The 11,724-nt window shown below is 41.9% G+C and overlaps 1 protein-coding gene across 1 annotated transcript in view; it reads left to right on the top strand.

Moving 5' to 3' along the window:
• Positions 1 to 11,724, top strand: part of celsr3 (cadherin, EGF LAG seven-pass G-type receptor 3) — a 92,126-nt gene that overhangs the window by 68,243 nt on the left and 12,159 nt on the right. The window contains exons 22-29 of the mRNA XM_047331355.1: positions 2,716 to 2,904; positions 2,994 to 3,180; positions 3,863 to 4,030; positions 4,747 to 4,873; positions 6,112 to 6,318; positions 8,900 to 9,074; positions 10,143 to 10,255; positions 11,057 to 11,136. Of these exons, the coding sequence (XP_047187311.1) occupies positions 2,716 to 2,904; positions 2,994 to 3,180; positions 3,863 to 4,030; positions 4,747 to 4,873; positions 6,112 to 6,318; positions 8,900 to 9,074; positions 10,143 to 10,255; positions 11,057 to 11,136 (1,246 nt within the window). The remainder of the gene's footprint in view (positions 1 to 2,715; positions 2,905 to 2,993; positions 3,181 to 3,862; positions 4,031 to 4,746; positions 4,874 to 6,111; positions 6,319 to 8,899; positions 9,075 to 10,142; positions 10,256 to 11,056; positions 11,137 to 11,724) is intronic.

Below are 11,724 nucleotides of genomic sequence, written 5' to 3'. Positions count from 1 at the left end.
ACACACACACACACACACACACACACACAAAAGCTTTGAAGCACCGGCCAACGTAAGTACATCATTAAGATTTACGGATGCCAAACGCTCAATAAAACATAGACTCACACGCACACGCGGTAACACGTGAGAGCGCGCGCACACACACACACACACACACACACACACACACACACACACACACACACACACACACACACACACACACACACAATCACAGTGGTAAGATGAAGTATGACATTACTCAACACCTAGGCTCATGAAGTTCATGAAAAAGTTAGTTTGTTTTAGCATTTACTGTAAATGAGAAGTGGGTTTGATAACACCCTCTCTCTCTCTCTCTCTCTCTCTCTCTCTCTCTCTCTCACACACACACACACCCTCACTCACACATCTGCTGGTTTGGCCATATGCCTTGTGTCATTTAGTTTCTGGCACCCTGCATTTGCTCTTTTCCACATTTTTCTGTCACTTAGCAGTGTTGAAAATACTGCTCAAAAAATCTGCACCGCACACAACAACGCAGGCATGAAGCCACACAATGAATTTCATGCTCAGTTAATGCTCTCAGTTACACACACTCGCAGATCAAAGTCCTGTGAAATACCAAAACTCGTGAAACTCATCAGAGTTTTCGGCTGCTGCGTGTCGCCTCAGCTGCCTCTTCCAGTGCAGTTTGTCGACACGGAGAATCCCACACCTGAAGAAAATATACGTGAAATGGCCTCTTACATTTTTTTTTTTCTCTGTGACTCTCGTCTCTCCCTTATTTAGTATATTTGCTTCCCCGTTGAAATTCATCCAAACTGTTAAATAACCTTAAACCACCAGGCCTGTGGAGATTCCCAGATGGGAGCGGAGCATCAGTGAAAGCTGTTTCTTATTCTAAAGGAATAGGAAACAGAGCCAAGTCTAGATTCCACACTCCCTCAAACACAGACACCTAATGCTCCTAGCCAACTGGGATAGGACGGATAACATGGACACACACAAACACACACACACACACACACACACACACACACACACACACACACACATCTGTGTGCTTCCACTATATGAGCAAATTTTGGGATTATTTTTGTTGTTGTCACGAATGATCTATTATTTCACTAATAGATCATTCATTCATCCATTAAACTTATCATTTCACTTTTGACATCAGACAACTACAGACCAGCTTGCTGTGGGGTCACGCCAGTCACTCTGACCCACGAGAACTCAGTCGTCATCATCACACGAGTACTGAGCTGAACACGTCCGGTACATTGAAGCGATTTCTCTTCCACTTGAGTTTTCTGGGTCAAGTGTTGACTCATTTTTGAACACTCAACATTGACCGGGTACTTCCTGTTCACCACATTCATTTGCCTTCCGCTTCATTTTCTCTGCTCCGTTGCGTTTGTTTGTGGATCTTGTTTTGGGTTTTCCCACTCCAGAATCCACACACCGAATAAAGTGACGCGTCCGGCGTAAATATGAGTAAAACTGGGCAAAGGTGATGTTCAGCTGTCAGTGAGCTGAAAGGCACCTTTCTAGTTCAAAAAGACAGTTTGGGATATGAAAGGGATAACATCTCATGAACTATTGTATTAGAGTTCCGCACCTTGTGTGTCATGAGGTCAGAAATGGCAGGAAATCTGCTTCAGTGCTTCACAACTTGACACAGGATCATGTGCTGCTCCTGGAAATGGAGCTACACTGAACATTTTACAATTTCTCACAGTGTCAGACGGTTTGGAGTAATGAAAAGCCGATGTAAAATTCACTTTCAACTTGCTCCTCTGGTATTTTTGAAAAAGAACCAAATACTGTCAAACAACCAATTAGGTGGATTTACTGCAGCAGGCCTTTAAGTGAAACAGTGTTTTAAGTGAAACATCATATCAAATCATATTCAGCGGAGCTAAAATACATCATGATGTAAAAGAAGGATATCCCAGATTTTTGGTGCCTCTGTTGAGCTCCTGGTCGAAATAGAACCAGCACACAAAAATAATGCAAACAGGGGACAAAATTGTTGATAATCATATAAGACACATGTCCTCCATCACAACTGAGTTTTCTCCTGTTCCAGGAGCTCTCGTTGCTCTTTGCAAAGACGACTTGATTCATTATTCATCCTCAAAACCAGAAACTTTATACCAAGGTTGTCGGTTAGTTACTGTAAATCTGTGTCTACTACTGACTACAGATCCCACAATGCTTTAACAGATTTTATATTTGATAGTAATTTATCCTGAAATAGGGACCAGTGACTTTAACTATCTAATAGGAGATTTTGTATGACGATCACCCAAATTGTATAACAAGAAAACCCCCATGAAAATGGTGAATCTAATCTTAATCCTTTTTTATTGTGGAATATTGGTATGGTTTGAAATGTATGTATGAAACTGAGACATGTGTATGATGTGTTTTTTTATTGTTTGCGAAAGAAAATTTTCACAACACAGTTTGTTTACAATTTGGGTTATCACCATAATTGTCTGGCCAAGACTGTCGGAATAGGGGCTAACTTAAAATGTGGGCAGGACAATAGGAAGCAGGTGTGATACGAGATACATGCAATGCCGCCTGTGCTGTGAGATATAACCTCATTTCAACCATTGTCTTATTGTCGTAGTGTTATTCTGCAGATTACCAATCACTTGTGACTTGTATGTGTAACCAGGTGTGTGTCCATGTGTGTTTATCTCTCTTGGTGTCCTTCAGTCATGAACCTGGACCGTGTTGAGAACCACACCCATGTGCGGCGGCGTTTCCCACGTTACCACAACACCCTGTTTCGCGGTCAGGCTTTGTGGGATCCTCACACCCATGTGATTGTGCCCCCTGCTGCCCTGGTGACACAACGACAGCAACAGCACAACTGGAAGGAGAAGGAGCGGACAGAGAAAGAACGTAAGATGTGCACAAAGAGATATAAAAGGCTCGAGAGTGCAAGTGGCTGAATCTAAGAGAATAAACTCACACCGACTTCTCTATTTCAGCCTCAGCTCCTCAGAACGCTGCACCGGCCGCTGTCAGCGTCGCGGCCAATCAGACGGGAGAATACACTGCAGCCAGACGCACTGTTTCGCTGCCGGAGCCGCCCATCACAATCGTCATCATGTTGATCTATCGGAGTGTGGGCGCAGCGCTCCCTCCCAAGTACCACACAGACCGACGAGGAGTGAGGTGGGAGTCAGACGCACTCAGAACAATAAAAACCTGATTACAGCAGCTCTCATAACTCCCTATGGGACACTGGATATAGAGATCTGGGTTAACAATGTGTCTTTTATTCAGTGGCAAACAATAAACCAAAATTGCTTTTATATACAATGGCAATAAAAGGTATGCCAGCCATTTGGAATCATTTCATTTTCTGCATTGATAACTGTTTAAATGTGATCCAAGGCCACACCTTCAGATTGCCTATTTGTCTGACAGATATTTGATGTACAGTAAAGCTCACGTTTGAGATGCTGGAACTAGACAGTGTTTGTCGTTGTTGCTTGGTAAATGGCCAAAATGATTAGCTGATGATCAAAATTGAAGTTAATTGACTTCTGTCAGTTGAATAATAGGTTAATGGAGTGATGGCTTCAGCACTAATTCAAATCTCACCTTGCTCAACATCTTTGGCTCTATTTCCCTCCCCCTCTCCTCCCATCCCTCGCCCTCCTTCCTCTTCATCACCTCACCTCCGGGCATAATTACCAAGTAACAAACTGCCCAGTTTTCAGTAGTTGTTCAATAAACAGTGATTTGTGTCTCATCTAGTAAACCAGTCCCGCTCCCCTCTGCTCACCCTGTCTTTGCCTTTTTTCTATCACCCTAACCAGGATATCTAACTCCGCTCTTTCTCTCCCCTCAGGCTTCCCAGACACCCGGTAATGAACTCCCCAGTGGTCACTATTTCTGTCTTCAACAACCAGACGTTTGTGGGCGGACACTTGGACCAGCCCATCCTGCTGGAGTTCAAGCTGCTGGAGACGGCCAATCGCAGTAAGCCACTGTGTGTGCAGTGGAACCACAGCAGTCAGTGAGTACACATTAACACATATCCAGTACATGTTCAGATATTGAGAATCGTGGAAACACTTTATTGTTATTGTTTCAAGTTGTCTTCATCGATAAAAAATGAGTAATGAAAGCACATATCTGCATTGTGCAGGAGTGTTTTTGCAGCCTCACACTGCGAGATGAATGCAAATACATTCACATTTTACTCACATTAAAAGTGTTGGGACTGTTTTTGTCATTTATTCATTCCCTTCCAAGTCATTAAACTACAATATTTATCAAAGTATAATGTGGAGTTTTGGTTATGTTTCATTTTGCTTTTGGGTATATTCAGTATCTGCCATTAGAATTTCTGGCAGCCAGCTTAATTATGCCCTTTTTTTCTGCACACTCACTTAGTAGCAAAACCATGGGTGTAACTAATAACAATGATGATGGATCAGTTTCACGAAGTATCATGTAAGCCATCGCAGTATGCCAGCGTGCACATACCAGGGCTCTGGAACTGGCACCTAGGTGGAATACTGTCGTTGTTAACACGATAAATCACATTTTACACATTTAGAAACACTGTGAGGTCGACACAAACTCGTGTTGAGTATCACCTGCCTGTCTTCACAAAGGGACATGGTTGATACGGATACACACAGTAACACAGACAACTGTATTGCCAGATCAGGTTATGAGTGGACATTTTGTTAATCAGATACTGTCTCTCTCTTTCCCTCTCCGCAGGTATGACCCAGCAGGGTGTTGGACGGTGAGGGACTGTACGGTGGTGTACAGGAACACCTCTCATGTCCGCTGTCAGTGCCAGAGACTGGGCACCTTCGGTGTGCTGATGGACAGTTCACAGAGAGAGGTGAGGGTTCTGTCAGTGGAGAGCTACCCACAGGTTCAACCACATATTTACCATAATTATGTTTAGCTCTTTATCACCATAAGACATTTCGTGGAGTGATTGTACATTTACTATCCCCGATCCTGCTGTTTAAGCCAGTGTGTTGGTTTTCCTTCATTTTTTTTTCAGTGGACCATCTCAGCGGGTAATTGCTGGATTTATGGATTTGTGCAGAAATCTGAAATACCGAATGACGTTTTGAGGGCTAAAGGAAGCCTTGTTACTGCTTTAGCAGATTTTCAGGGTTTAGTGCAAACCCCCTGCCCATCGCACACCAGCATACTAAGCAATGATGTGTAGCACATCTTGATGTTTGTCTGCGAGAAAACAGGAAATATGTGGAATCAGAAACCTATGCCCTGTGATGACTTGGATGATGTTCATTTCTCCAAGCACACATGGTTTACACAGAACCGAGCAATTTAGTGAGATATTTATTCAATATCATGAGTCTAGCACATAAATGAGAAGAGGAGTATTCTGCTCCACTTCTGCTCAGTTGACATGCTGTTGCCCAAATAAAATTCTAGCGGTGTCTGTTGAGTTTACCGGCAGCAAATGCTGACTGTGCATTCGCAGACAGTGATGAATGGATTTCGTGCTTTGATACTCGGGTTAGAAAGGTCTGCTGGTTTGCACAGTCTGTTGTTTGATTCCTCGATGACTTTCTGATTCCATTTTATATTCCCTCTAAAAAATTGAGCGTAGCGGAAATACAAAACAGAGATCTTCTGCCTCTCTCAGTTTTTCTCAGCCTTTATAATTTAGCATAACCAATTAGCCAGTATTCTGTGCATTCAAATGACATTACACTTCTTGATTTTCAATCTGAAACAACTTGCTGGTTGGCAAGCTCTAGTTTCTTCAGCTCATCTGCATGCATTCCAACATCTCTGTTCCAAGCTTCCTCAGTTGGCACGCAGGCAGACAGGGACCTGGACTCAAGTCAAAGCATTTCATCACATAAAATTGCTTCTTTTTCTTTTTCACCTTATTTCACCTCACAATTACGAACCCCTCTACCTTTGTTCCATTAACTGCCTCGCCTCAGTATCTCATGCTCCACTCTTTGTCACATTTTCTTACTCTACTACTACTTTTCATCTACTCCCACCAAACTGATGAAAAAAAATCCTTCAATAACCTCTCCCTCTCGTTTCTCTCCACCCCTGTCCCTTCTTGCGGCCCCCCATGAGCAGCAGTTGGAGGGGGACCTGGAGACGTTGGCCGCGGTCACGTACTCCTCTCTGTGCGCCTCAATGCTGGCCCTCCTGCTCACTGTCCTGGCGCTCTCCTGCCTCCGAGGCCTCAAGTCCAACACCAGGAGCATCCACTCAAACACAGCAGCGGCAATGTTTTTGTCCGAGCTGGTGTTCCTGCTCGGGGTCAATCAGACTGAACAACAGGTAGATATTGTTTCTGGCGCTTGTGGTGGTTTTAGCTTCATCGTATCATATGTCGTAGCACTGTCCCTCCAGTTCCCAAATTTTCCTCCTCTTCTGCTCTTTTTCTCACTCCCTCCCTCTTTCCTGAGCACATTCTCTCTCTGTTTTTGTTATCTCACAAATGTGAAGTGTGTGTGTGTGTGTGTGTGTGTGTGTCCGCGTTTACAGAGCAGTCTTGTAGAGAGGGTAGTGCAAATATGTGCTCACTCGGCATGAAATCTAATTAATTAAGCAGCATCCCCCACACAGACGACTGTACGGCTCCTACAGTGCGACTGGTTACTTCCAACTGAACAATATGTTCTCTAATTCATGTCCATCATGCTTGGGAGAACATGCTCTCAGCGGTCCCGTGTGTTGCTGTGCACACTAGTGCACATGTTAGTCTTTCTATCCCTTTATGTGTAACTTCAGGTGTGTGTGTTCATGTGTGACTGTGGGAGTGGGAGTGTGAAATTCAGCGTCTGGCTGCATCACTGCCGAGGCACTGCAGCTATTTCGGTGTCGTCTTTGGCGCAGTGTTGTGCACGAACTTCTACTGATCTCCCTTTAAGTTTAAAGGCTGGGACGTATACGTTTGCTTCTCTCAACTTAAAGATGTAGAGCGCTCAGCCTCAGTGTTTTCTTGACTGAAGTGTCTCTCTCAGTCTCATGAAGGCGGAGAGAGACACATTTGACATTTCCGTTGTTCTTCTCACTGCGCTCATCCACAGTCATTAACTGCTACAACAACTCAGTGACGGTGCCTTCATATTCAATCGTCTGTTTTCTTTGCTGCAAAGTGAAATGGAGAAGTTCAGTTTGATGCATTTCTATATTTATTATGTACTTTACTCTTCATGTACAAGTGCATGCTTCAACATGCCTACTTAGGGCCCCACTTTCCAAATAGGCATATAGTTGCGTAAAGTGACATAAGCACTGCGATTATAGAGTCGAGCCTTTGGCGTTGAAAAGGTGTTTGGTTGTAGTGAATCTGTAACATTGTATTGAGAGATGTTCTGATACTCTACACGATTATTAGATTTGTTAACTTCATCATGATTTACTACAAGTAAAGCCAACCTGCGACCTGAAAACAGGATACAGTCCCTCTTCCGGCAACCAGGAATCATAAAAAAACTCAAATGGATTCACAAGAGGCTTGTTTATTAGCTGAAGTGTTTCGTCAAAAATAGGGAAAAAAGATTTTTGGAAAATCAGAACAATCATATCTGATCAAATTGGGAGTCCTTCTAGCTTAGAATATAATGCGTTGCTTGACTTTTTAATCTTTCATCTACCTTCTCTGGTGTTTATATCTGTTAAGCAGTAAAGTGCTAAAATGAACAAACCGCCCCAGATGAACTGTTTGTTCTCACTTCATTTTGTTTTCGCTTATTACAACTGGCTGTGAGTTGCCAACAGCTATCTACTTGAACACTCACTCACCTTTGTGTTTTCAAGTTGTGCCCTGTGGTTGGTTAAGATTTTGTTTCATACTTCCTACAAACAGCCACACAGTTCTCATAAGAAACGGTTACTGTCGTCATCAACCCATTGAACCCAAAACGCAGAACACGCACAAGAGTATAACTCCTGACAGTAACTCGCAATTTCAGATGTGCAGGTGCTTTTATTCAGTGCCACTTGAGTTTGAACGCCATCGTCTCATCACGGGCCAAACAAACAATCCAGACCGAAGGCTCGAGAGTTGAAATAAACTTCTCCAGACATGCTTCAGTACAGCCCGAGGGTAGTTTCACACAAAGCTTAGATGCTAATGCACTGCATTATTCATTGCTGCCTCAAAACAAACAGCAGAACTTAAACAGAGAAAAAGGGGATTTGAATGTTTCTGCTGCCTCGACAAAAAGTTTTGATATGAATTGTGACCTGCGGTAAAACCTGTGGCGTTTGACTGACCGCAGACTACATCACCACGTAGCACTGATTTCATCACTACTGTTTCATGACTATCTACAACAACAATGAAAATTAAATCATAAATGCACTCAGATGATATTTTTATGAATGTATCCAAATTGTATGGTGTGGTTAAGAAAATAAAAATAAAATACCTATACTATCTCACACACACACACACACACACACACACACACACACACACACAGTAATAGGACTAAAATCCAATTGACTGTGTGTACTTTCTTCCACTGATGGTGCTTTATGTCGGGCCCATAATTACAGTTGAGGGTGTTATTACTATAATTCAGGAAAATTAATTTCCTTCATTTGAATTCATATCAGTTATTTTGTGCATTTCCTGGAGATAAACTGGGACACGCTGCCGTGAACTCTCTTCATTAGTCCTGTTGGTAATTGAATCGTATGTGCCTGTTACTTCAACACCAGCTGTGCTTTTTCTTGCCTCTTATTTGCCTCATTTCCTGCTGCTTCCCGTCCTCTCCCTTCAACCTTCCTCATTTGCTCCTTGCCTTTTCTTTCTTTTTTCTTTTTTTATCATGGAACTACTGTCATCTCTTTCCCTCTGCTCTCTCTAATTATCTCCTCCTTCTCTTTTTTGTCTCTCTTGCTCCAGTTTCTGTGTACGGTCGTCGCCATCCTGCTCCATTACTTCTTCATGTCCACGTTTGCCTGGATGTTCGTCGAAGGCCTTCATATCTACCGCATGCAGACTGAGCAGCGCAACATCAACTATGGAGCCATGAGGTTCTACTACGCCATCGGCTGGGGCGTGCCCGCCATTATCACAGGTAACACACACATTCACACACACACACACACACACACACACACACACACACACACACACTGACACATTCACAAATATACACACAAATGCATAATATTTCTCTGATATTTGTTGGAAATGTGTCTATGCATCCATATATTCATCCATGACCACAAATGTTGTCATATAGTCACACACACACACACACACACACACACACACACACACACACACACACACACACACACACACACACACACACACACACACACACACACACACACATCCGTTCACAGTAAGTCTGGCTGTGTAGATAAAGAGTCTTATTGACACTTGTATTAAACAGGTTTCAGTGACGTTTTAATATAGCGCTAGTAAAGCGCAGACACACATCCACACACACACACACACACACGCAAGCAATTTCTTCCGTGACACACACTGTAAGCAAGTGATATCTGTCTGCTTTCTTTCCTCTTACCTTCACACACATACACACACACACACACACACACACACACACACACACACACACACACACACACACACACACACATACTTGCGTTCCGTTTCTTTCTTCAGGCTCAGAAGTGTGTTTATCTGTTTGGACTCTCTTACTTTTGCAGTTCAATTTAAAAAATATATATTTTCTATTGGTTCAACCTTGACAGTGTCCAAACAAGGACATCTTCTCACTTCATGTCACACATTTCCAACCATGCAACCATATCTCCACCATCATGGACTGTGACTCAGGTCATGGAGAACTGCCTGTGCATGAATAATGGAGTTATAAAAAATGTGTTGCCATGATAAAAGTTCTGTTCCAAAGTAGCTGATTACCTGCATCAGACTGCTATATCACCAAAAATGACTATTTATATTTATTAGTTTATTATGAAATGAATCCTGAAAAGATGAATGCCTAACATTTGTTCTTTGACCTTTTCTGCCACTGTCATTCAGTTAACGTCCTGCTGTCACATACTGTGTCACCTGTCTGTCCTTTTCCAACTGCTGTCTCGCTCTGATTGACAGTAGAAGAGATCTGTCGAGTCGATCTCTGATCTGACTGTGTGTCTCTTCACAGGCCTGGCGGTGGGATTAGACCCAGAGGGTTATGGGAACCCAGACTTCTGTTGGATCTCCATCTATGACAAACTCATCTGGAGCTTCGCTGGACCTATTGCCATTGTCATACTGGTAACTGTCTCCCTGCTGTTTGTTGTATGGACACAAACCTGAATAAAAATGGAGTTTAATCCATGATGTGATTCTGCTTTTTAGAGAAACATGGATTTTAGTTTTGGTTCGACTTAAAATATATAATCATAAGAGCTGGTGCAGATACACTTAACTGTGCTTACTAAGTTTAATATCGGCCAAGGTTAACTCTTCTTATGATCCTGAGGGAGTCACTGGCTTGGCACTGTCCCAAAAGTAGCAGAACCATATTGTCAGTCATAAGTGGCAGCTCTCCAAATGAAATTTAAAAAGACGACCCACTTGAACCATGCAAGACCATCATTTTAATTACCCCCCACATCAAGCTAACACCATTCACTGTACAACCTCACCGCAGCATCTTCGATACGAAAGTGAAGTGTGCCAGGATTTTATGGTTTTATGAGGCTTATGACTTATTTCAGTACGTTGAAGTCAATAATCAGTATTTTACATCCATGCAATTCTGACAACTTGTATGTTCTTTCTTCGAGTCATCATTCTTTTGTGCCTTTCTTTCCGTCTGTGCTAATTCATTTATTCAACAATCATTCACTGATTGGTCCATTTCCATGTGCTATTTGGGCCAAGGAACCCAAACTGAATGAAGAGATTTGAACGACTTAATTAAATGTTCCTTTCCCTTTTGTATCTGACTATTTCCTTCACATTGATTTTGTCCCATGTGTTTATCTTTATCCCTGATGTTGCTAACAGCAATATTGGATTAGCTGACTGAAAATGTTGCTTCACCCTTTGTATTGATCGTCCTCTTTCCAGATAAATGGAGGGATTTTCATGATTGTAGCCAAGATGTCCTGCAACCCATCACAGAAAGAGACCAAGAAGCTCCCTGTCATGTGAGTACTGAAATACCACAAGATTTCTGTCTTCAAAGACAACCAGAATCAGAATTACAGTTGCTGCAACAAAGAACAGTAACATTTACAGACCTAGAATTATTATAAATAGATAGAATACATATATGTAAATGAAAAAGTGTATGTAAATTAAAGTAAAAATGAAGAAAAAAAACCTCTTTATAATGATTCATTCTATTTATTTATTCTATGGTCACAGATAATAAAAAAAAAAATCTACACTGCAGATATAGAATAGATTCAGTGGTTAAATTTGTTGCATTGCCGTGAGGAATGTGATGAGCTTTGGGGTAAAGTTTAAAAGTTTCAATATACTTATTATAAGTTGCGATTTATTGATCCCACAAAATTACCACATCACATCACTCTGTATGGTTTATGTGCCTACTACACTGGACAATATGTTTTTTTATACAATTTCCTTAAATTTTGAGTGAACCAGGGCTACAACTGCAAATCATTGTACAGTGTTGTACAGTGTAATATGTAATATGATAGTATTATGCATGAAGATAAAGCATATATAAATAGAAGTACTTTACAACACACATAAAAGGTAACTACTGT

The sequence above is a fragment of the Scophthalmus maximus genome, chromosome 3 (assembly GCF_022379125.1).
Source record: "Scophthalmus maximus strain ysfricsl-2021 chromosome 3, ASM2237912v1, whole genome shotgun sequence".
NCBI lineage: Eukaryota > Metazoa > Chordata > Actinopteri > Pleuronectiformes > Scophthalmidae > Scophthalmus > Scophthalmus maximus.
The sequence above is the reverse complement of the archived record's forward strand: the minus strand, read 5'-3'. Positions and strand labels throughout refer to the sequence as shown.